The sequence below is a fragment of the Eptesicus fuscus genome, chromosome 20 (assembly GCF_027574615.1).
Source record: "Eptesicus fuscus isolate TK198812 chromosome 20, DD_ASM_mEF_20220401, whole genome shotgun sequence".
Taxonomy (NCBI): domain Eukaryota; kingdom Metazoa; phylum Chordata; class Mammalia; order Chiroptera; family Vespertilionidae; genus Eptesicus; species Eptesicus fuscus.
The window spans coordinates 7389263-7416206 of record NC_072492.1 but is presented as its reverse complement, the minus strand read 5'-3'; the positions used below and the strand labels follow the sequence as shown (position 1 = coordinate 7416206).

Here is a 26944-nt window from a genome sequence, read left to right as displayed (position 1 = left end):
ACAGAATATGTTGTAGGTGCCTCTGATTCTCTTAATAGCTGGTTTAAATAGTTATTCTTTTTTTTCTTGTTAGGTTTCAAATATAAATGTGTAACAAAACTTGTGAACATTTTATAAATGTCAACTGAACATTTTATAAATACCAATTGAAGTAACAATATGATAGTGAGATTCTACCTTTAAAAAACATTTAAAACTTTCAAGTGTAATGAAGCATATCTGTTAAGAAAAAGTGAATATTTAAAATCAATATGCTTTTTCTTACAATAACATTGGAATATATACAATATGTATGAGATGCCCTATGTGTGATACTGTTGGACTATCTATTCACCATTTAGTCTGTGGTTTTCAAAAACCACAGGAGGGTGTCTTTATCTTAATTTTAAAGAACTGAATTGTGTGGACATTGGTTATACATAGTTCTAAATCCTAGAATTGCTTGCCTTTGTGTTGGATACTATTTCTTTTACCATTTATTTGCTATAACCTGATACCATTCCAGCTCAGAAAATTAGTTCCCTTTGAAAGCATATATTGCAATACTCTATGTTCCCTTAAATGAGAGCAACCCTAGTGTTCAATTTTTTTTCTCACTTGAGGATATGTTTATTGATTTTTAGAGAGAGAGGAATGGGAGAGAGGGAGGGAGGGATAGAGAAAGAGAGCGAAAACATTGATGTGAGAGTGAAACATTGATCAATTGCTTCTTGTACTTGCTCCAACTAGAGATTGAACCAGAAACCTAGGTATGTGCCCTGACAGGGAATTGAATTCACCATTGTTTGGTGTATGGGACACCACTCCAACCAATTGAGCCACCTGGCCAGGGTCCTAGCGTTAAAAATTAAAACGTAGAAAAATATGTTGCTTTTAGTATACTTCTTTTATAACCTTTCCCTTTAACGTATCTTATCATAGTAAATTTATGCTGAAAGTTGCTGAAGGTGGGATATTAGTTAATCCTGTTTTTGAGTCTTGTGTTCTTTTTTCGTGAAGTTCTTTCTTTTTTAAAATACATATTTTTATTGATTTCAGAGAGGAAGGGAGAGGGAGAGAGAGAGAGAGAAACATCAGTGATGAGAGAGAATCATTGATCGCCTGCCGCCTGCACGGATCAAGCCCGCAACCTGGTCATGTGCCCTTGACTGGAATTGAACCCTGGATCCTTCAGTCTGCAGGCTGACGCTCTATCCACTGAGCCAAACCGGCTAGGGCATTGTGAAGTTCTCTTTTTAAAATTATGTTTCTTTTACCTAATTTGAGAAGCTGAATTGATTTGGGCCCATAGAATTTTCCTTATTTTTCGGGGTCTGGAAATCATAATTAACTCCATCATGCATAATCCAGGTCAATCTCTTTTTCTCTCTGGAAGATGGAGATGGCCCAAATGATACAACCTGTGAAACTTTAATTCAGACTTATAATGAGAAACTCGTAGTTAAGAAAGCTCTTTTTCTCTATCCTTACCTAATTTGATGCTCATATGCATCTGTTAAAGGGTAGTTGGGCATAGTCTTCTTGCATAGATAGAGGAACTGACTTTTAAGTTAAGTAATTTGCTCTAGTAGAGGTGGGGTTAGCCCACTTGTATGATTGGTAGCTATTGCTTTTCTTACCACTCTACTACACAGGTTCACATGGTTCTCTGAGCTCTCTTTAAGTCATTTTATTGTTATTTTTATTTTTTAAAAATGTATTTATTGATTTCAGAGAGGAAGGGAGAGGGAGAGAGAGACGGAAACATCAGTGATGAGAGAGAATCATCGATTGGCTGCCTCCTGCAGACTCCCCACTGGGGATCAAGTCCGCAACCTGGGCACGTGCCCTTAACTGGAATCAAACCCAGGACCCTTCAGTCTGCAGGCGGACGCTCCGTCCACTGAGCCAAACCAGCTAGAGCTCATTTTAACTGTTCAGAGCTGAGAGAAGAATCTTTGCCAGAAGTGATGCAGATTCCAGAATAGAAGGGAAAGATCACTTTAGGTTTCAGTTAGGGGTGGAACTCGAAGCATTCAGCCACACTTGGGTTGATTTTGGAGCTGTGGTGCTTCCTGATGCTCCTGTATGAACCAGATGTGAACTTGTTGGAGGGTTCCCAGTTGCATTTTGAATTTGGAGGCATTTTGACTGGGAATTTACAAGTAAGTAGAAAACTTTAATTAGGCCTTGAGGCCCAAGAGGTCAGTGTAGAAATGAAAGGTAATAGAACTCTTTGAGCACTATATATAATATATAAAAGAAATCCATTTAGCATAAGAGTTAATAACATACGTTGCCATCCTGGATAAGTCTGCCATCTGCTTATGGGCATGGGTTAACTTCTAGCCCTTCACCCCCAACTCCAGAAAGTCTTCATGTACCTCTTCATACTTTTAGGTTTGGGAATTAATGGATACTTATAGACAGGATTCAAGGGCAAGGAGCGATAAGATTGGCCTAACTTTGCTATATACAGTGAAAGGGAGTGTTGGCCAGTAGTTAAACAGAACTCAAGTTGGACCTTTTGAAAGAAGCAGTCACAGCTTGATTCTTGAGGATCAATACATCATTCTCACCACAGAGAAAGATCATTGAAGTGGATACCACAGTAGTTTTTTTCATACCATATTTCATCTTACCAAAAATCACTCCAAATTTTAAAAAGGGGATACAAGATAAGTGTTGCCAGAGATAGCTCTGCTATGTATTTGACATGCCCGTGTCTGTTCATTGCCTGGCTTTGCTAAAAAATAAAGACATTAAGTGGTTCCCCTAATGTTTGCCAGTATCCCTGATATTTGGTTTAGGTTCCTGTCAGGGAACCTGGGGAAGTATCTCCTTTTTTGAGTTGTTAGAGTCCTCAGGACACCAGACAGTGTCTAGGAAGGCCTGTAGCAGTAACGTAGAGAGCCCTAGCTGAGTGGCTCAGTTGGTTGGAACGTTGTCTGTCATACCAAAAGGTTGGGGTTTGATTCTAGGTTATGGCACATACCAGTTTTCATCCTGGTTGTGGCTCGGACAGGAGGCAGCCAATGATGTTTCACTCTCACATTGATGTCCTCCCCTCTCCTCCCTCCTATCTCTCTCAAAAAGATCCTCGAGTGAGGAAAAAACATTATTAAAAAAAAAGAAAGAACAAGAAGTGTAGAGAGTGGTTTGGGGATCCCCATGCTCTCCAGAGTTCTTCCTTTTTATCTGTCTTAAGTTGACTGGGAATGTAAGGAGAGGGAGAGACTGGCTTTGTGTAGGTTAAGCTGGTCTGGTAGGAAAGGTGCCACAATCATTGCTCACCCGAGGGAGAGGCCAGGAATTGTAATGACTGATAATATTAACCTGCTTTATTCCAGGCTCTGTGTTGGACATTTTAGATATATTGCCTTCCTTAACCATCACAAAACACATTTGTGTAGTACTTTCTGTTTTACAGACGAGAGAATTGAGGCTTATGGAGGTTTGATACTCTCCCTGGGTGTCCTAGGCTTCACTGAAAAGGCTCGAGGTCCTCACTGGGTAGCTCAGTTGGTTAGAGCATTGTCCTGAGATGCTAAGGTTCCGGGTTCGATCCAAGGTCAGGGCACATACAAGAATCAACCAGTGAGTGCATAAAAAAGTGGAACAACAAATGGATGTTTCTCTTTCCCTTCTCTCTAAAAAAATCAATTAAAAAGAAAAGAAAAGGCTTGAGATGATAATATAGCATTAAAGTTACATAACCAGAGAAAGTCATTGGCTACAGGGAGGAAAAAGAACTGGCATATTTGACTAATATTTATAAAATTATGAATGGTTCTGGATGATGCAGACAACCTAGAGTTACTAAATTAAGGTGACTCCCTTTTAAGTTTGAGAGAGGTGCAAGGAAAGTTAAAGAAATAACACAGCAGGAAATAAATCGTGTGGGGCTCATTCTAAGTACCACGGAAGTAGACATTTTGGGCAAGCTTAGATAAATTCTTAGCTGAATGATATACTCAGTGATTTTGCAGTTTAAGACACATGCCAACATTTTGAGGTTGAAACTTTAAGGCAGCAAACAACTAGACTTCATGTTTGTGTCAGAAGGAAGACTTGGTGGATTGGTCTCTGGGCATGACCCAGTAAGGCAGCTCTGATTTTTTTACATTAGTGTGGGCTTATTCTGTGTTCACAATCCATTTTCAGTAGTGCCAAAATCCAGGATGTCCAGGGAACCATAAGGAACTACTGAGAAGGCGGGAAACCACTTATGCCCCTGCTTTGCACCTCCCTGGGTTATACCATCAACCCAGAGGAAGGGGCACGGGGGTAACTGCAACACCCCATGAAGGTAATTACTCAAGCAAAATTAGGGGTTCACACACTTTTCAAATTCTGAGGTAATATTATGATTTAAATTCATACTTGTAACTAGAACCCTGGTCTCCTGGAATTCTTCATTTCATTTTCTGCTTTATCAAACACTGTTTGCCTTTATTTTTGTATATGCTTACACCCATCCTAAACAGCCTTGTAAGCCAATATGGGCAATCTCACTTTACTTGGTAAATACAGTCAATTGTCGGTTTTGAAGGTATGGCCAAGTTAAGGGCTCCCAAGAACGGTAAGAGGGTGAGAATGAGGGGAAAAAGACAGGGAGAGGCCTAATGACAAAAAAGGGAGAAAAAGCCCCACATAGCTTTATTTTTTTTATAGGCATACTAGCTAGCACTCTGCCCAATACATCATTTTTTTTTTAAATCCTCGCCTGAGGATTTTTTTTGGCGTGTGTGTCGTTTTTCTTTAATTGATTCTAGAAAGTGAAGAAGGGGGGGGGGGGGGGAGAGAGAGAGAGAGAGAGAGAGAGAGAGAGAGAAGGAAGAAAGGAAGGAAGGAAGGAAGGAAGGAAGGAAGGAAGGAAGGAAGGAAGAAAGAAAGAGAGAGGAAGAAACATCAATTGGTTGTCTCCTGCACACACCCCGACCAGGGATCAAACATGCAATACATCTTGATTTTAATGAAAATAAACTTGCCTGGAGCCAGAAAAAATGAGACTCAAATTTGAAGGAGAGGATCGTGTGAAGTTAAGTCCCAGGGTACTGGTAACAACAGGATACAAAAGAGTAAGGCATCTAAAACTTCAAGAAATAACTGGTTATTAGCAACAGATTCAGCTGATATTTAGTACTTCTGGAGATGTGGGACTTGAAGAATGTGAATGGAAAGACGGCATTTAGACAGAATTTTTGATACCAGGAGACCTAAAACATCGAACATCTGTGAATGAGTGTTAATGGACTAATTGCAGCATAGCCACAAAGTTGTTTTTTATAAAATTGAGGCTAGTGAAAGGTTTCCTCAGCATTACTCTCCCACCCCATCTTTCTCTTTACAAGAGTGCTGGTTGTCCCCTACAGCCCTCCCTGTCCTTTGTGTGTGATGAGGTAGGAGAGCTATTCGGTACTTTCCAAATCTGTACTACAAGCACCAACTTTCTGATCTCTGCAGGTACTTTTTCATATATACATAAAACCTCTTTATGTATATAGTCATATAGAGAGTCTGTATATACATAGTCTTTTAGATTTAGAGGTCTAGAAAGATTTAGCTACATAGCTTTTAATCTGATTTAATTGATAAGATTAAACGGAATTCCAAGGAAAAGGTGAGCTGTTATGTTCCATTTAGTTTAGCCCTTGCTTGCCTGGTGGACTCTGGGTCAGTTAGCAGTTTAGGAAGTTTTTTCTGAGTGAGAAGTAATGCAGACATGGATGTTGGGATGAGGCTTAGAGTCCATTTACCGGGTTACTTCATAATTAAGTAAAAAGAGCAAGTCTGTAGTTATGCTTTGAGAATTTCACCCCCTTCCGTTTTAGCTACTTGCATTGTTTCTGTACTGGCCGAACTTCACATTTTGAGAATTTTTAAGAACTTAAAAAAGTGGGCTTAGTCCGACCCGTGTGGGTCATTGATTGAGCATTGACCCATGAGCTAGGAGCTCGGTTTGATTCCTGGTCAGGGCACATACCCAGGTTGCAGGTTCAATCCCCAGTAGGGGGCGTGCAGGGGGCAGCCTATCGATAATTCTGTCTCATCATTGATGTTTCTAGCTCTCCTCCCTCTCTCTAAAATCAGTATTTATAAAAAAAAGAAAATGAGGAGTATGGATTCCTCTTATTCCCAGTTCATTATTAAAAAAAAGTGAGTTTAACTTTTAAGTGTTAGAGCAGTAATTGGTGACATTTTAACATCCTCAGTTACATACACCTTTAAAATTTGTTTCTATCCTGCTTTATTCTGTCACTTATTTTTATATAACCATATGTATAGATCCAACTCATCCTTTTTGTTATTGTCTTTAATCCTCATCCGATGATATTTTTCCATTGATTTTAGAGAGAGTGGAAGGGAGGGGGAGAGACAGAGAGAGAGAAACATTGATGTGAGAGAGACACATCGATTGGTTGCCTCCTGCAGGTGCCCTAGTCCAGGGCTGGGATCAGCCTGTAACCAAGGTATGTGCCCCTGACTGGAATGGAATCAAACCTGGGACTCTTCAGTATGTGGGCCAATGCTCTATCCACTGAGCCAAACCGGCTAGGGTCCAACTCAATCTTTTTCATACTTTTCAAATTCTTATTCCTTTCCCTATTCATATGGCTGTTTTATTTGCATTTTTTTCTCACCTTTTGTTTTTGCTACCTAGCGGCAACTGTTGACTCTGTTTAGAGCTAAAAAGAGAAGAGTAGTTCTTCTCTTTTTAGCTCTAAACAGAGTCAACAGTTGCCGCTAGGTAGCAAAAACAAAAGGTGAGAAAAAAATGCAAACAAAAGGTGAGAAAAAAATTGCTTTAAAATTGTTTCAGTGTTTCATCAGTTTCCTCTCCAGGAATACAGGTGCAGTTTCCCTTCCTTCTAGTTGGAGAAGGTGGGCAACCCACTTCTGAGCTGTGGCTCAGGCTCCTCTGCGCTTGATGCCACTGCTGCTTCCAGAAAGCCAGTTCCCTTTCCTCCTGCCTTGTTTGTGCTCTGCTCATTTATTCAGGAGGCTGGCTGACTTTTAGTTTCTTAGGTTTATAAGACCCATGGATCTTTGATTTTTTCCTTTCTGAAGTCTTGCTGCTGCTCACCTGGTAAGGTGTCACATACTGAGCTGCCCCCAGTACCTCTGTCCCATGAAGTCTCCATTCCCACTTCCTCCTGTGTTGCCATTTGTGCCGTTAGGCAGTAAGCAGTGGGTTACTTTTGTGCACCAAAGTACCTTCCTGTCAAAGTAGCTACACACTAGCATTTTTCAGGTTTCCTACATTATCTTTTTGGAATCCCAAGCACTTTCATAACTAGATGGGAAAGACGACTTACACATATTCTTCCTTTAGTTCTGGTTCTTTTTCCTACAAGTTTTGACTGAGTTTGTATAAATACAAGCTTGAGTAATACTCATTCTAAATTTACTTTCCTGTTTTGTTCCCCAGAGCAGTAATAAACACAGGCATAGGTAGACTACTAAGAAAACCAGCTATTCACCCAATGAACTAAGTGGGTGAAAGAATTATTTGAAATGGCTATTTTTTAACTTTCAGTTTTTTAATATTGATTTTTAGAGAGAGACTGAGGGAGAGGGGGGGAGAGACAGAAACATCAGTGAGAGAGAAACATCGATTGGCTGCCTCCTGCAAGCCCCCAGTGGAATTGAGCCCGCAACCTGGGCATGTGCCCTGACCAGGAATTGAACCAGCAACCTCTTGGTGCATGGAACGCTGCTCAACCAACTGAGCCACACCGCTGGGCAGAGAAGGCGTTTATTTTAAACAGCTTATTTGAACTGGGTGTATTTTACAAAAAAAATATATCTGTATACACTGTATGCATTAGATACAACTAGATTCAATCGGTTTTAGAAAATGTGTTCATGTTTCTAAGGAGAAGTCACAGGTTTTTTTCTTATAACTAACTTCCTACTCTGTCTTATCGTTCCTAGGGACATGGTCTCTTTTTAAATCAGACCTACTCTAGAGAATTTGAGCACCTCTGAAATAGTTCATTGTCTTGTCATTTAGAGGTAGCTAATTGGCTAGAAAATGTTGAGGTATGTTTCACGATTTATGAACCACTAAAGTTTTTGAATCATAGGTAGTAATTAATCATGAGCAGTTCTAAGTTAGTAATTTGAATTAATAAAATTGTAATATTCTGAATTTACAGAATGAAAGAATTGACTGATCTATCTTAAAAAATACTCTTAGCTTCTAAGGGTTAATAGCTATTCTTTTTATTGAATAGATCTGAAAAATAAAGGTAAAGACAATGTAACTCTTATAATTTAAACTTGATTTCAGTTCTATAATAAAGTACATCTACATCAGAAAAAGTTGAATTATTAAAGAATTGTGTTATAGTTACATCTGTGATGGTGGGGGTTATGTGATTTGAACTGTTCTTAAATTAGTTTTATTCAAAATGTAATATAAAAATGCAATGTCATGTTCTAATTTTGGTTTGTTTGATTTACAGTAAATGAACTGGAACTTATCTCTTTTACTTTAGGCTTTCAGATAAACTTCTGTGAAAAGGCACAAAGTAAGCTATACATTTTATGATACTATGCTACTTATTTCTTTCATATCCATCTTGGTATTGGGAATGTGTCTACTCTTGTTTAACTAACCAGCCATGGCAATTTTACATTAAAAGAGCTTCCATTTTTCATTCTTTTTCCAAATGTAAAAAAATTTTGTTCTTATTTTCGTTTGAAATTGAAATAGAATACATACATATTAGGAATTCAAATGTATATGGGTATAGAAAGATTTATATATATACTGTGTGTGTGTGTGTATATATATATACATATATATATATACACACATATATATATAGTCCCAAAAATGTATACACACACTTTGAATAATTATAAAGGCAGTGTTTATTAATATACATTTCATTTTAAAAATTGAGCTATCAGCTGTTAAAAGTGTTACATTTTTAGGGGACACATTGTATATTCAGATGTATATAGGTATAGAAAGATATGCTAGCTTTAGAAATGTGTGTGGGTATAGAAAGGTATATATAGGTTCATGTGTAGATAGTTTTAGAAGGATATACACAGGTATTTGGACTTAACTATAATTTGTTATATTAATTAGGTCACAAGTTGAGGAAAGTTCACTTTAAAATTTGCATTGCAAAATGTATATAACTGTATCAAAGGTCTCATGCTTTAAAATTAATTTATTTAAACCATACATTTAATGCATTTTATTATTTTTTCTTTAAAACAAAGCTTGTTCTTCCTCCTGCCTCTCCCATCCCCCAAAATAGACTAGTGTTTTATATTCTTACACTAGTCTTCATAGACTACAGAATATGGTTTCTATTAAAAAGCAACATTTATAAAGCTAAAACAAATGCATTTTAAGCTTAAATATCACTGTATAAAATGCAGTTTAAAAAACCCCAACTCAAGGAGACTATTCTCCAGTTAACATAAAAATATCAAAATAAAATGTAACTAGTTTCATCTGCTTATTTATTCATAGAGTGGGGAAGACTGATCACTTTTTTTTTTAAGTGTCTTTGCTTTACTCCTCCCCAACCCCCTCTTCCCCCCAATATATATTTATTGATTTCAGAGAGTAAGGGAGAGGGGCAGAGAGAGATAGAGATAGAGATAGAGATAGAGATAGAGATAGAGATAGAAACATCAATGATGATAGAGAATCATTGATTAGCTGCCTTCTGCATGCCCCCACTGAGGATCAAGCACGCAACCTGGGCATGTGCCCTGACTGGGAATTGAACCCGTGACCTCCTGGTTCAGATGCTCAACAACTGAGTCAGCTGGCCTGGTGACCACTTTTCTATATATATTATTCCTTTCCTCTCCTAGCCTATCTATACTAATAAAAGGGTAATATGCAAATTGGTCAGGACACCCTCACAGTAATGACTGAACAGCAGGCCGGCAGGGGGGTTAGTGAGGGACGAGCAAATGATTGAACAAGCAGGCTGCGTGGGGCAACCAGGCCAGCAGGGGGGTTAGTGAGGGACGTCCAAACGACTGAACGGCAGGCTGCGTGTGGCGACCAGGCCGGCAGGGGGCAGTTAGGGGCGACCAGGCCAGCAGGAGGGGGTACAGTTGGGGGCGACCAAGCCAGCAGGGGGCGATTAGGCTGGCAGGGGGGCAGTGAGGGGTGACTAGGCCAGTGGGGGGGCAGTTGGGGGCGACCAGGCTGGTGGGGGGGCAGTTAGGGGTAACCAGGTCGGCAGAGGGGGGCAGTTAGGGGTGACCAGGCCGGCAGGGGGGGCAGTAAGGGGTGATTAGGCCGGCGGGGGGTGGGGGGCAGTTAGGAGCGAGCAGGTCGACAGGGAGGGGACAGTTGGGGGCGACCTGGCCGGCAGCAGGGGACATTTAGGGGAAACCAGGCTGGCGGGGGGGGGGGGGGGGGGCCCAGTGAGGGGCGATCAGGCCAGCAGTGGGGGCAGGTAGGGGCGACCAGGTAGGCAGGCAGGTGAGCGATTAGGAGCCAGCGGTCCAGGATTGTGAGTTGGACATCCCCCGAGGGGTACCGGATTGGAGAGGGTGTAGGCTGGGCTGAGGGGACTCCCCCCCCCCCCCCCCCGGTGCATGAATTTTGTACACTGGGCCTCTAGTTGAAATATAATTGACAATTAATATTGTGTAAGCTTAATGTGTACAGCGTGTTGATTTGACACACATATATTATGAAATGATAACAGTAGGGTTAGTCAACACTTCCATCACCTCACATAATTAATATTTGTGTGAACATTTAAGGTTATTCTTTTAAGTATATAATATATATGTATATATATATATATATGTATTTTTAATATATTTTTATTGCTTTCAGAGAGGAAGGGAGAGGGAGAGAGAGATAGAAATATCAATGACGAGAGTCATTGATCGGCTTTCTCCTGCACGCCCCCAGCCAGGGACCTAGCCCGCAACCCAGGCATGTGCCCTTGACCAGAATTGAATCTGGGACTCTTCAGTCCACGGGCTGAGGCTCTATCCACTGAGCCAAACTGGCTAGGGCTATAATATATTCTTACCTATAGTTAGCATGCTGTACATTTTAAATCCCCTGATATGTATCATTCTTAAAGTTCAAAGGGAACAAAGTTTAACCTGAAGAAAACATTTCTGTTTTTAAATTTTCTGATGGAATCAAATGCTTAATTTCTTTTGGTTGAACACTGTGACTTCCTTTGAAATGTAGTTAGCAAAGATTTATTTCTTGAGTGGTTCACCAATGATATAAATATATAATGAGTAATAGAGTGGGGTTCCTATACCCTGGGATAATTTTTTAAAAATAGGCCCATTATTATCATCCTTTTCTTACTTTAAAATAATAATAGTGTATAGCCTTGGCTGGGTAGCTCAGCTGTTTAGAGCATTGCCCCATAGGCAAGGTTGTGGGTTTGATCCCTGGTTAGGCACATACAAGAAGCAACTAGTGAATGCATAAATAAGTGGAACAACAAATCAATCAGTCTCGCTCTCTCTCAAATCAATCAATAAAAAAATAGGTAATAGTGTATAATATCCTTCCCATAATGAACATAAATATATGATGTATATGTAATGAAGTTACAACTTCTGTTTTATGCTTTTTTTTTTTTAATCCTCACCTGAGGATATTTTTTCATTGGTTTTTAGAGAGAATGGATGAGAGAGGGAAAGACAGAGAAATATCAATGTGAGAGAAACACATCGATTGGTTGCCTCCTGCATGAGCCCTAACCATAACCAGGGCCCGGGTTGGGGAGGATCCTGCAACTGAGGTATGTGCCCTTGATTGGAATCGAACCTGGAACCCTCTGTTTGCAAGCCGACGCCCTATCCACTGAGCCAAACTGGCCAGGGCTGTTTTATGCTATCTTTTAATTTTAACCTAAGATAATTTTTAGCTTTCATTTACCTTTTAATATAAAATATTTCTTTTTAATAATATAATTTTTAGTTTTTATATATTGACATAAAATCTAAACAAAAATGCTAACAATTTTAAAATTTAAAACTGCATTCACATTGTTGCTCTTTTTTTCTTAGTTCCTATTGTGGGCATAAAACAAGAGAAACATTGATTTTATTAAGTTTAAAATATGTACACATTGTCTATAAATAGCTTTGTAGGTAGATTAAATTTAAAATATGTACACATTGCCTATAAATAGCTTTGTAGGTAGATTAAAAATGCCGTTAGGTTGTTTAAATGGTCCTGTCTCTTTCCCATTGTTATAGGAAGGATATGTTTACAGCGTTGCCTACTTTAATACACAGGGAAGAATCTAACACAGGAGCACATATATTTCCACTTTGGGTTGCCTTCACTACCATGCCATACTGTGACTACTTTCTTACATGTCTCTTTTTATTTCTCCCTCTCTGGGAGGTCCTCTTCATTATTTTCCAGCTTTTGGGATTCAAGACAGTTTCATACATTCATTCACAAAGCACATATTGGACACGTAGGTACCATAAAGTGAGGAAGATTATTGGTACAGAAATGAATAGAATTGGTGCCTGCCCTTAGTGGGCTCACTGGAGTTGATCCTGGTTGGTTGTTCAGTGCTTCACTACTGACGCTGCACTGATAGTACCTAGGCCCTGAGTGAGGCGGTGCGGGAGCAGCTGCGTGCTGGGCACCTCGGCTCCTGCTCTTCTCTCCTGAGTGAGGACAAGCCTGAGGGCGCTGTGGGCCTCTCCATAGCTTCTTTCCTGAGTGGAGACCATGGCTCAGACCCAACAGCGGGCCTGCCCTGCTGTGGAGTTAGCAGAGCCGTCTGCGCTGGCTGGGACTTCCGTGGAAGACTCTAGAAAAGGGAGCACACATATGAGGAAGGGTGGGAGCTGCTTTGTTGGTTGGGATGGCTAGCTCTAAGTTGACAGCATTTATTTTTGCACTATTGGTACCTATATTTTAGGATAAGTTTTCAGTTGTTTACACATATTAACACTTTTCCCCCAAAACTGGTCTTGTGATTGATATGACTTAAAAGTTAAAAACTGCAATTTTGTAATGTTTGCAGACATTCAGTCTTCCAGTTTGCTCTGGAATATAGACATTAACTTTACCTTAAAAGTAGTCACTCATTTCTATAAAAATAGAGGGCTTGAAATGACCAAAGCAGTGTTTTCTCACCTCTTAGGGCATACTGTAGTATCAGAATCTCCAGTTTTATTTTAAGGGTGTTTAAGATTATCAGAAAAACTTATATTTACTTCATTAAAAATAATTACACAGGGTGGGCAAAAGTAGGTTTACAGTTCATATGGAAGATAATAAACTGTTTTGCGTACTCACACTTTTAACACACTTTAAACACACTTTTGCCCCGCCCTTATATCATACAGCAGTTGTAGGAGGGAATGGGGCAAAAGAGTTCAAAATTAGATATTGTTAAAAGTCCAATAAGTTTGACTACTGCTGCTTCAAATCCTCAGTTCTCCATCACAAATCAAAGAGACTTGTAAGATAATTCTGATGACTAATGGAAGCTCTGAAGGTTTAATTTTTTCCATTGTTTGACTTTCACATAGTTTTTGTTTTCTATATTGCTACATCACTATTGCCTGTTATAAGTTAGTGGAGTTTTATTGGAGATGTGTGTGTACCAGTAGGTGTTTACACACACAAGCAAATAGTGTGAGATTACATATATAATTTTGGAACCAGATTTTTATAGAAATTCAATAAAAATCCACTTTGTACCTCATGTTCTTCCTTACCAGTTATAGTTTGTGCATTTATTTGCTTTTTGGTTTTCTAAATATATATATTTAAGAATATATTTAAGATGATAAGTAATAAAGTTATAATTATTATTATTTTAAAACCTTTATTGTTGAAAGTATATGTTCCCTTTTTCCCCCATTGACCTCTTCTAGCCCTCCCCCACTCTTCACCCCAGGCCTTCATCACCCTATTGTCTGTGTCCATGGGTTATGCATATATGCATAAGTTCTTTAGTTGATCTCTCATCCACCCACCCTCCCCCTCTTTCCCTCTGTGGTTCAACAGTCTGATCCATGCTTCTATTACTCTGGATCTATTTTGTTCATCAGTTAAAGTTATAATTATTTAAAAAACATATTATATTTCTTTTAACACTGTTGGGTCATTGAGATTTTTCTGAAGTCTGAATGTCAAACAGCTTAAGGGAAAACATTCTTTACGATGTAGAGCTACATTTAGAAGGTTGATTAAGTAATCATTTATCATTTGTAGATGATAATTTTGTATTTGTAAAGATGTTTATGTGATTTATGGCCAAGTTTGAATGATTATATCTCTGGTTTTAATGAGCTAACTTGTAAACACTGTTCTTGAGAATATGATTCAATTTACATTATAAAACCAATTTTTTGAAGGGGGTTGTAGATTTGCCTAGAAACAAAGTTTTTGAGAAATTATTTTATAAATGTCAGATTTACCTGAGTTGTATCAGCATTCTGATTTTTTATTCAGGTGGAAATTGTGACCCATTAATCTTCCAGGGGCATTGGGCTTCTCAGAAAATGCCTGACAATCCTGTGCCGATGCAAGTGAGCGCAGGTACAGTTTGGCAGCCCTCTGTTGATAGTTCAGTTTTCACACAAGCCCTCTCATAGCCCTTTTCCTTCTGTACTGCAGTGTATTTTTAGCCCTCAGCTGAAGAGTTCTTGAGTGCTAAAGACAAGTTTGGATAGTGTTGACTTTCTGCAGCTTTGCCTTTTGCACTTTTAGTAGCTTTAAAAACTTTTAGTGGCTTTAAACAGTTCTTTTACTTGGAGATGTTTGCATAGCAGTGGGGTCTTTATTTAGAAAGTAATATGCTAGAGGAAATTTGCATATAGTGGCTGCTTTTGCAGACTGCACATCTGAGTATTTGGAGAAAAAATGGAGGTATCCTAATGACAGCTTCTCATTTCATTCTGAAACTATTCTTTAAGGTTGAGTATACCTAATAGTTTTTAAATTGGTAATAATAAAAAGGAAACAATAAAGGGGAGGAAGGATGTTTCTTTAATCTTTATAGAAATTCGAGTATGTCACTAATAAGTTTACTGACTGGATAAGAAATTCTATAAAAGATAATATTGGGGGTTGGGGGAGAAAGGGGTTCTCATGGAAGGTGACAGTAAGGTGGTGGGCACACAGTGCAATATACAGATCTTGTAACATAGAAACCCACACCTGAAACCTGTGTTTATATGTCCATGTTGACCATTGTCACCCCAATCAGTTAAATAAATACTAAAAAATAAAATGTACTAAACATGCATTAAAAAAAGACAGTGTTTTGCTCAAGGGAGTATTTGACTTTTTTGGAGGTGGCATATAAAAAGCAGGGAAGGTAAGGAATAGAGGAGAGGGACAAACCACCCTGCATTTAAAATAAGAGCTTAGCCCTAGCTGGCTTTGCTCAGTGGATAGAGCGTCGGCCTGCAGACTGAAGGGTTCCAGGTTCGATTCCAGTCAAGGGTACATACCTTGGTTGCAGGCTCCCAGCCCTGTCAGGGACATGCAGGAGGCAACCTATCTCTATGTCTCTCTTACATCGGTGTTTCTCTCTGTCTTTCCCTCTCCCTCCCACTCTCTCTAAAAATCAATGGAAAAATATCCTTGGGTGAGTATTAAAAAAAAATAATAATAAAAAGAAGAAGAGCTTAGAAAATTCAGCTGATTAAATTTCCAATTTCCCAGAAAAAGAATGACCATATTTGCTACTACTGGAGTAAGGATGACCATATTTGCTACTACTTAGTAAACTGTTAACAAGGTTTATCAAAATTAATATAGATGCTGAAGTAAGTTGAAAATGAGACTTTTGTGGGACTTGCCATAAGCCCAGCTAGCATCCAGTATAGTCATCACTGTCTTTGTGGACCATGATGAACTGCCAGAGGAAAGTCCATCTGCTTGGAAACAGCTTTTATACTAATAAAACCCAATGATGGTAGTATTGGTATAGGCAGTCAAGATTTACTAGTCCCTTTATACATTACTAGAGGCCCGATGCACGAATATTCGTGAAGGAATGGGCCTTCCTTCCCCTGGCTGCTGGGACCACCTTCGCTGCGGACGGAGCTGCCTTTTCGCTCTGGCCCAGAGCCGCCTTTCCGCCTTTCCGCCTTCCCACACTGCCCAGAGGCCCAGAGTGGCTGGGGGCGGTGTGGAATGCCTGTGTCGTCGCTGTGGCCACGATGTAAGCATCCCGCCCCGCCCCCGGCTTGGAGCCTGCGTATGCAAATTAACCTGCCATCTTTGTTGGGTTAATTTGCATACTCCTGATTGGCTGGTGGGTGTCCCTAAGGTACGGTCAATTTGCATCTTACTCTTTTATTAGTGTAGATGCCATTCCAAGGGAAATGTTGCCTAATTATCTCTTATCTTGGAGGTGGTAGAAACAAAAAATGGGTGTGGTACTAGAAGAAGGAAAGTTTCATTTCAAACAGCTATTGAACCTTTAAAATCATTTGGAGAAGCTTATTGTGTGATATTTTGAGCGATAAAAAAATTAGTAATGACCCACATTGCAGAAAGTTTTCCTTTTAGCTGCCAGTTGAACTTGACTCTTAACAATGAAGGGATATATGACAAAACTTTTGAGGTTAAACATATATAGGGCAGAGATGATGTGGAAAGTTTCTAGAGAGTTTCAATTAAGTGGATTTTAATTTAGCTTACAAATTTAGGGTGATAATTTTCAAATAAGGTGTAGTAAATGCTTGAATTCTCACTAAATGATTTTGAGTGCTTTCAAAATCCAGTCACAACTGTCTAGATCCGTGGTCGGCAAACTGCGGCTCGCAAGCCACATGCGGCTCTTTGGCCCCTTGAGTGTGGCTCTTCCACAAAATACCACGGCCTGGGCGAGTCTATTTTGAAGAAGTGGCGTTAGAAGGAGTTTAAGTTTAAAAAAAAAAAGAAGTTTAAGTTAAAAAATTTGGCTCTCAAAAGAAATTTCAATCGTTGTTCTGTTGATATTTGGCTCTTTTGACTAATGAGTTTGCCAACCACTGGTCTAGATGAAAAGATTAGTACTAGACGTGTTGGTGTTTATCTTCTCATTAGGTAGAATTAAGTGCACATTAATCAGAAATGAAAATCAGGTGTGTTCAAGCATATTCATTCCTTTTTAGAGAACCTTTTGTAACATTAAATAAACAGGCATAAATGTAATACTTAACAAATATCTATGCATCACTAATGGTCAGAGGCATTGTGTCTTTAGAGATGAGTTAAATCTAGAGCCTACTCTGAAGCACCTTATGTTTGAGAGCTTGAACATGAGACAGACTATTTGGTGGTAATAATAAATAACTTATTTACTGCATGCCAAATCCCATTCTAAACACTTTATATTAACTGCTTTAATTCTCATAACAACCTTAGGAAGTGGGTATAGCAATTATTTAAATGAGAAAATTGAAACACAGAAAGATTAAGTAAATTTTCCAAAATCATACAGTTAATGAATGACAGAATTGCGTGACCTTAGTCTAGTCACAGGTTACATGCTATAAACCATAGTGTTTTATTGATTCTTGAAAGAAAGCACTGGGCACTCATAGAAATGGTTTTTGAGGGATGTTCACTCGCAAAGGCTTATGAGAACTGCACTTATGATTGATAATAATTTTTTTTTATTTTCTGGCTCCGGAGAGTTTGACAATGCTATCTAATAAGCCAGACAGAGCATTAAATGGAAAGATTTCTTTTTGTTGCTCTGAAGCTAAGGGACATAGGGGATCTATCAGTAGGGAAAAATGTTTAATCAAAAACTCCAAATTATTCTGGCCTAGACAGATATAGAAAATGAATTGCCTTGGGGTCCTCAGATAACTTTGGTGTGTCTGGAAAACAGCTGATCAAGATAAGTGGTCAGGAAACTTAGTCAATGAACAAGATGGACTAGCCATGCATTGCATGGGGATGGACTTGTACTAGTATATAGACCCTCTTAACAATGAGTTGATGCTTTTAGCACAAATATTTATGTCCCTCCTACTTTATTTTACTTAGAGGTGGAAGAGAGAACATTATTTAATTTTTAAAAACTTTTAATTATAGAAGTTTTCAAACATATAAAAATAGAATAGTATAATGAACCCCCATGTGCCTATTACATAGCAACAGTTACCAATATATGGCCAATCTTATTTCATTTGTTCCTTCTCCTGCCATCTATCTCCTGAAATATCTTTTTAAAAAAATATATTTTTATTGATTTCAGAGAGAGGAAGGGAGAGGGAGAAAGAGATAGAAACATCAATGATGAGAGAGAATCATTGACCCACTGCATCCTGCATGCTCCCCACTGGGGATCAAGCCCACAACCCAGGCATGTGTCCTGACCAGGAATTGAACTGTGATCTCCTGGTTCATAGGTTGATACTCAGTCACTGAGCCACGCCAGCTGGGCTCTCCTGAAATATCTTAAAGGTGATTCTGTTTATCATTATTTTATCCACATATCTGTCAGTCAGAAATCTAATTGATAAAAACTCTTAAATACATAACCTCAATACCATTATTACATCATTAAAAAAACCCCAAAACAATATCAGATAGCCACTCATGTTCAGATTTCCTCCAGTGCCTTACAAATGCTGTGTTTATAGTTGATTTGTTCAAGTTGAGATCTCTCTCAACAAGGTCCACACATACTGCATTTGGTTGATAAATCTCTTAATTTCTTTAGATCTAGAGCAGTTTCCTCTTTTCTTTTTTCTTGCCATTTATCCATTGAAAAAATTGGGTCATGTGTTTTGTAGCATTTTGCACATTTTGGATTTGGCTGATTATATCCTTTTAGAAATTAGTGTTTCACATGCCCCTCTTTGTCCTGTATTCCCTGTTAATTGGTAGCTAGGTAGAGACTTGATCACATAGAAGTTAAAATAGATAGAGTTGTGTGTTTTTTGTTGCATCACATCAGGAAGCAGATGATTTCTGGTTGTTGGTCGTGTTAAGATTGGTACGTGGGTTTAAGAGCTGTCAGTGTGATTCATATAGACCAGTGGTTGGCAAACTCATTAGTCAACAGAGCCAAATATCAACAGGACAACGATTGAAATTTCTTTTGAGAGCCAAATTTTTTAAACTTAAACTTCTTCTAACGCCACTTCTTCAAAATAGACTTGCCCAGGCTGTGGTATTTTGTGGAAGAGCCACACTCAAGGGGCCAAAGAGCCGCAGTTTGCCGACCACTGATATAGGCTAATGTTCCCCATCACCTTGAACCTGGTGGCTTGGCCACCATCAGGGATTTTTCTCTAAGTTAAAAATGGTTAATTTGTGTTTCCAAACATTTGTGGACTCTGCAAATAGTAGTCAGCCAAAAAAAAAAAATTTGTGTTTGGGGCATACCATCAAATGCAAATTTTAGAGGTAAGCATTGACCATCTGTGACTTAAATGTGAAATTATGTGTATACTAGAGGTCTGGTGCACCCCTCAGCCTGGCCTGCGCCCTATCGCAGTTCAGGAGCCCTTGGGGGATGTCTGACTGACGGTTTAGGCCCGCTCCTTGTAGGGAGCAGGCCTAAGCCAGCAGTTGGACATCCTTAATGCTGCTGTGGAGGCAGGAGAGGCTCCCGCCACGCTGCTGCGCTCTCCAGCAGTGAGCCCGGCTTCTGGCTGAGTGGCGCTCCTCCTGTGGGAGCGCACTGACCACCAGGGGGCAGCTCCTGCGTTGAGCGTCTGCCCCCTGGTAGTCAGTGCGCGTCATAGCGACCTGTCATTCTGCTGTTCGGTTGATTTGCATATTAGCCTTTTATTATATAGGATATGCACACATATACAAAAACATTTATCGTGATTTTCTGTACTTTGAGATGTGGACGAAAGGGGCCACATGCTAACCTGACAAGCTCAGGGAAGGCCTGCATAGTAGTCTTGCAAACTCAGAGACCTAAAGTACCCACAAAGGATGCTAAAATTAAACTTTAACTAAAAGCAGTTATGATGGATAGTCAAGTCCTAGGCTGGTATCTTCCCTGACAAGATCAATCTTTATTTTGCATCTATTGATAACATATTTTTGAAATGTCAGGGTAACTTGTAACTTCCCTTTTTGCTGGATCCCTCAGAGCACAACCAAATGCTCTGGACGCTAGGACAGAGATCATAAATTCCTTCATTGTTATTGTTATTATGGTTATTGTTGACTGTTAACTATCCTGCACCCACCTAAGTAAAAGAAGTATGTGTCTATCATTTTACGTTTTATCCAATCCCAGAAGTCCCCCCCGCCCCCACTTTGCTTTCTCCTGCCTCCCTAATCTATCACCAATAACTCACTTACATCTCCTCCTTTGATGCAATGTATAAAAATAGGTGAAAAACCACCATGCTTCGGAGCATTATCCCAATCCGTAGAGATTATACTTCCTGGCAGTTGTCAACAGTTTGGCTCAAATAAACTCACAAAAATTCTTTACAGGTTTGAATGTTTTTATGTTAACAGAGAGAATTAAAACTGGACATTTATCCTTCATACCCTGGAATACGAGTTGACATGTTCATTAATCAGGGTTCTTTTTAACTTTTAAAAACCTTCTAATTTCTGAAGATAATGAAAAAACATGTCAAATAACAATTCTTGATATTTTTGATGAAGTTGTAGAACCAGTGGGTATGTTAGACCAGATCTATTAAATTAAGATCAATCTTAAACTGGTATAAGCTTTGTTTACTAATTTATATTCAGTGCTCAGAATGCTCAAGTCCTTCCAGGCATTACCTTCCCCAGTACTTGGGAACCAGAATTAGTCATCGAAAAGCAGGCACTTCGGTTATAGTACAAATAAGAGTTCTCATTTATGAACAATCACCTTTTCAATGACTGGTATATTCTTGTCCAACAGGTGTAATTATTCACCCTTCCGTAGTAACAATTTCTTAACCAGCTCTCCTTTTTCACTATTCTGTTTAGTCACCCATCTTGTAACTAAGTTATTGAAGTCTCTCCTTCATAGTATTCTAAAACTGACTGGCTCTTGTACAATTTGTAAATAACAAATTAGAGAAATTTCAGTCTCATGTACTTATACATTCAGGAAGTAGATAGGATACAACAGACCCTCCTTGAGTGCAATTTACTCTTGATTAATATAACTTTAGTCTAACTTAAAAAACTTCAAATTATAGAATATATTTATGGGCAACAAATAGTACTTGTGTTCACTAAGAAAAGAAAGTGTTATTCACATCTTAATGGTTTTTAAATTGGGAGGTAGTATTCATTGGAGTCCAAAGAAGCTATTCACATGCTGGTGAGAGGAGTATAATAGTGCTGTAGTTATTGCTTGTATATATACAATATGAGCTTTGTGTAGTAGATGCTTATTCGTTTTCCACCTCTGTTATTTGCTTTGGTAGTGACACAGTGGATCTGAATTTAAATTTGGATTGTAAATCATAAAATTTCTTAAAAAGATATATAGTATAATGTAGCAGTGAAATGGAAAAAATTGAGTATACAAAGGATTGTCACATGCCGTGCAATTTGAGACAGGTAAAAATGGCAAGTTTTCTTTTTAAAAGCCAGAAGATGGCTGACTAACTCATGTGTCATGAGGTTCTATCAGTAAGTAGCATTTTTTCAGGCAAAGCTTCTAGCTAACTTTTTCAAAGAACCCACATAACTTCTATTTGTGCATATTTTGATTGAGAAAAAAATGAAGCAACAAATTAGATATACCAAGAAAAACAGATAAAACCTCCAATTGAGATATCTGTGTGAAAACTATTTGTTCTAAAGTTGTTTAAGTCAAAAACTTAAGCTTGGATTATTAATTCCAGAATGTTTGAGTTGCTGTGATATTCCAGGTGCTGTTATATAAAGTACTGAGTCACTGGGCTGCTGTATCTAATTTCCAGTGGACAGAGGCATCCAGTGAATGTCAGGTTCTGAATGTGAAGAACGCATATGCTAGAATGCTGACTGTGTGCCTGAAAAAGAAAGGGCTTATTATATAGATACTAGGGTCCCTTGGCCTGGTCTGTGCCCTCTCACAATCCGGACCCCTTGGGGGATGTTGGATAGCCAGTTTCAGCCCGATCCAGACAGGAGAGAGCCCGATCCCCACAGGCCCAATCCAGACAGGAGGGAGCCTGATCCCATGCGTTGAGCGTCTGGCCCCTGGTGGTCAGTGTGCATCATAGTGACTGGTTGTTCCAGTTGTTCTGCCGTAAAGGTCACTTAGGCTTTTATAAATACAGCTAAAAATTACAGGGTGTGATTTTCTGCGTGCCCCTCCTCTGCAGTTGTTAAATTATTGCTAAACTGTTGATGTGCTTTAGAATTGGGAAGTCATCTTTGAAATAAAGCTTTACTTCTGCTTTAGGTGGAACAAGCTACCGGAACAAAGTTTATATCCTCTTGCTTCACAGCAGTGACTAGCTCTCCTGTTTGAGTACAGGTTGTCTCCAGCCACAAATGGTCAGTAAAATTGAGCCTTATTTTCATTTAAAGGTGCCATTTAGTGGTAAAAGGTTACAGGAAGGCTTTGCAATTTATCATAATTGCATTAAAGTATATGCAAAATGTTGTGTATGAACAAAATTGATTCCTTTTGTCTTTCTGAATTCCTAAGTACATATGCTGTAAAGCAGGGTTATTATAGGTAAAGTTTTATATGGTGGTGTTATTTGCTTTGGGGATAAAGTAATTGGGCAGTAGGATGAGGGAGTCAGATGTTCCCTGGAGAGCAGATAGAGGTCAAAGTTAACTGTGAACCATTATAGAGCCAAGTAGAAAGGAAAAAAAGCAAATAAGACCCTCTTTGATTTTCCTGAGTCAGCATTATGTGGTCATGTATGTTCATGCTTTGCTTTAAAAGACCTTTATGAAGTCAGGTGTTTGAAGGACTTTTGACTTGATAATTCTTGATAATGTGTTATATTTGTTTATAAATCAACTATTGATATATGAGAGAGAAAAATATATATGAATAATACCTTCCCACTTTAATTGGATTGAAATATTTTTTGTTTTTAGGCTTACTTATAGATTTTGATAGTATAAAATGTCAATTATAAATATTAATGGAAATAAAAATATTTCTTGAAACTGACTTCTGTTGCTTTTAGAAAATCTTAATATTCTTTACTTTTTAGTATTCCAGATGTTAGCACTCAGGTGTTTTCTGACACCAACTGAGTGTCCAATAGTTCACTTCAGTTCTGACACTCTCTGCCTGTATTTAGCATAACATCTCACCAGTTAAAGGGTTTTGTCTCACAAAACTGCCCCTACTTCAGATCCACCTCTGTGACTTGCTTTGGTAGCAAATGTGGTGCCCAGGCTACCCACACTTCTGCTTGGTTCTCTACAAATCACAGGGTTCCCTTGATACCCCCTCCTCCGCCTCCTCACCACTGCACCCACATTCAGTTATTTTCTAGACCAGCTCACAGAACTCATGTTTACTCTTTATTAGAAAAGATACAACTCAGGAACAACCAAATAGAAGAGATACGTAGATCAAGGTGTGGAGGGAGAGGTGGTGCAGTGCTTCTTTGCCTGCTTTGGGTGCATCATTCTTCTAGGACTTTGATGTGTTCAACAACCAGAAAGCTCCCCAAACTCATTGCTTAGGGGTTTCAATGGAGGCTTCATTACCCACTCAGGATTGATTAAATCATTGGTCATTGGTGATTGAACTCCATCTCCAGCCCTTCTCCCCTCTATGGAGTTTAGGAGGTGGGGCTAAAAATTGTAACTCTAATCACTTAATTGATTTATCTGGAGGTCTGCCCCCATCCAGAAGTTTTGTAGGGTCTCTCCAACCCTCATCTCTTACTAGCATAAACTCTGGTTTGGTTGAAAGGGGCTTGTTATGAATAACAGAAGACATTCCTATCACTTAGGAAATTGCTTGGGTTGCTGCAACCTGGGATTAATACCAAATATGAGTTTCCCTGTGAACATATATGCTCTTACTAAAATGATAATTTATGAGATACATTTCTGATTGTCTGATTAAAAAAAAACCCTTACTATTAACATTTTCTGGTGTCAGTAGTCATCTACCTGTATTTTTTTTTTGTGTGTGTGTGTGTGTGGTAGTGTAGTATTCCAGTTATAGATGTGCCATAATTTTTATAACTAATCTAGTGTAAATACATATAACTAATATCATAGTAGTTATTATTTTTTTGTAACTATTCTTCACCAGTCATTGTATTTTTAACGTATAGTGATCCTCACCACAGCAGTACTGCCAAGTAAGGAATTGTTTTTATCTTGGGTTTACAGATGTGTAAATGACAATACTGTAGAAATATCCCTGTTTTTATCCTTACCAGTATTTCAGTGGTGATCATTTAGCATCTAGCAGGAATATATTTTTCCCCCATTCTTATCCTTTAGCCTCCTCCTACCACATTCCTTTATAATTTTGGCAGGATGCCAAACAAAAACTTTGTGGATAGGTCATTTTGTTTCCACTGCCTGGCACACTAGATTGTGTATAATTGTGATATTTCTGCATGTATGGCTGTGTAAATTATTATATTGCACTTCTCCAAAATCCATCTTATACCAGAGTATTAAAATATTTTAAAGGGTAGCTGTTGGCATATTTACTTGGTTTCTTAAACTCAGAACAGTTCAGTTTTCAAAATGCATAGCTGCATGGATCAATAACAGTGTTTTATTTTATTGATGGAAGTTCAGAGTTCCAAGTGAGAGTTATGAATTTTTGCTCACTGTTAGGTATCAAAGATGGAAGAGGAGCAGGGCAATATAATATTAGCTGATAGTTGCTCATTTAATATTTGGAATGCCTGAGATTGCAAGTCTAAGATAGAACTAACAAAGTTTTCCATTTCTTATATTCCAAGTCCAACTACTTCCTCTCTTATTCTCTGGAACTTATGAAATAAATTAGGGCACTCATTACTGTAGTAATTTAGGCAGAAGAGGAAATGAAATTAAGTTCTTGTCTACCGTTCTATTTCCTCATTTCCGAAATTGTTTGAATATACCTAGTAATGTTGCATAGTTAGAATTGTGTATTCCTCATTTCATAACCAGTGATTTCAAATATTTATTTATATAAAGTTATTCTGGATTCTTCTTCTGGTTTGAAAAAAAGGTACTAAGAATGAAAGCCAAGGGAGAAATGAGGATTTAAGGTATTACCCCCTGCCCACATCACACGCACGCGCGCACACACACACACACACACACACACACACCTTAGGTAGGATGCTCTGAATACTTGCAGGTCAGTCACCAATATTCTTAAAGGTATTATATGAGTGACTTGTTCATTGTACTGCAAGTTCTCACTTTCTGCTATGCTGGGTTCCATGGAATTCCTGTGGTGGCAGTGGGGGTACTTAAGAGGGATTGACTATTCCTACCTAGTTCCTTTGGCCTGTTAGTAGTGGTGTAAAAGAGCAACTATTTAATTTTCATGATTTTGTTAGCTGAGTGGCAGTTCTGCTGGTCTCCCTTGAGCTCACTCACATGTCTGCATTCAGCTAGTAGGTCTATTGGGGCTGACTAAGCTCAGCTGGGATGGCTGGTATTTCTTTTGCTCCCTGTGGTCTTTCAAGCTCCCTTTTGCTTCCTTTCAACCAAGGAAGCTAGATTGAACTGCTTTGTGTTTAGATTCAGTAGCTTTCTAAGAGAGTAAAAGTGGAAGCCACAGGCCTCAAAGGCTTAGTTTTGGAAGTCATTAAACATCCCTTCTGCTTGCTATATTTTTCTGATCAAAGCAAATCCCAAGGCCAACCCAGATACAAGAGGTAGGGAAATCTACTTTACCTCTTAAAGGGAGGAACAGTAAAGTCACATTACAAAGAGGTATGGACACAGGGAGCTCTGAATCATTGGTGACTATTTTTATAACAATCTATGACATAACCCCCAGTGATTCCTTGGTATTGTATCAAAAAAGCATTCATTTAGAGGTGGCTGTTACATGGTTTGGCCCTTCAGTGATCTTTATTGCCATCCTATATAATAAAAGCCCAGCGACCGAATGGCAGAATGACCAGAATGACTGGTTGACCAGTTGCTATGATGCACACTGACCACCAGGGGGCAGATGCTCAACGCAGGAGCTGCCCCCTGGTGGTCAGTGCACTACTACAGATCAGCCCGCCGTGGGAGCAGCCTCTCAGAGGGTGGGTCCACAGCCGCTCAGCTGACTGGGATGAGCGGTGCTCCCACAGGGGGCTGATCCCCGCAGGCCATGTCCCCCACCAGTGCACGAATCCCGTGTACCAGGCCTCTAGTCAGCAATAAGAACTTTGCTATTTACTATTTCAAATTTGGTGAGATCATTGGTGTTGAAAATATGTAGATTGACTAAAATATTTTACAGATGGTTTCCATTCTTACAGGTTGGGTGGGAGCATTCTGATCATAATGGTAACAATCTTGCTTCCCTATCTATATACATAAAAGCCTAAGCGACCGGCCGACCATTCGACTGGCTGACTGGTAGCTATGATGCGCACTGATCACCAGGGGCCAGACACTCAACGCAGGAGCAGAAACCACAGGCATGGAAACATGGAACAGACTGATGAATCTCAGAGTGAAGGGGGGAGCGGGGAAGGGGAGGGTGGGAAAAGATTAACCAAAGATCATATATGCATACTAGAGGCCTGGTGAATGGATTCGTGCAGTGGTGGGGTTCTTTGGCCTGGCCTGTCCCCTCTTGCAATCCAAGACCTTTTGGGGGATGTCGGAGAGCTGGTTTTGGCCCGATCTCCACAGGCCAGGCCGAGGGACCCCACTGGTGCACGAATCCGTGCACTGGGCCTCTAATCCTATATAATAAAGAAGTAATATGCAAATTGACCAAGGGCACAAGATGGCCACCACAAAATGGCTGGCAGGGGAGGGCAGTTGTGGGCGATCAGGCCTACAGGGGAGGTGACTGGGCTGGCAGGGGAGGGCAGTTGTAGGGGACCAGGCCTTCAGGGGAGGGCAGTTGTGGGGGACCAGGCCTGCAGGGGAGGGCAG

General features: G+C 39.3%; 1 protein-coding gene across 10 annotated transcripts in view; it reads left to right on the top strand.

The window, feature by feature from the left end:
- MAP2K4 (mitogen-activated protein kinase kinase 4) overlaps positions 1-26944 on the top strand; it is a 111069-nt gene that overhangs the window by 3602 nt on the left and 80523 nt on the right. For 4 of the 10 annotated variants that reach the window (XM_054709000.1, XM_054708995.1, XM_054708993.1 and 1 more), the window contains exons 2-3: positions 8451-8516; positions 14438-14524. The exons of 2 other annotated variants lie outside the window; for them this stretch is intronic. In XM_054709000.1, coding sequence (XP_054564975.1) covers positions 8451-8516; positions 14438-14524 — 153 coding nt within the window. The remainder of the gene's footprint in view (positions 1-8450; positions 8517-14437; positions 14525-26944) is intronic. 4 more of the 10 variants (XM_054708999.1, XM_054708997.1, XM_054708994.1 and 1 more) reach the window with 3 other exon arrangements.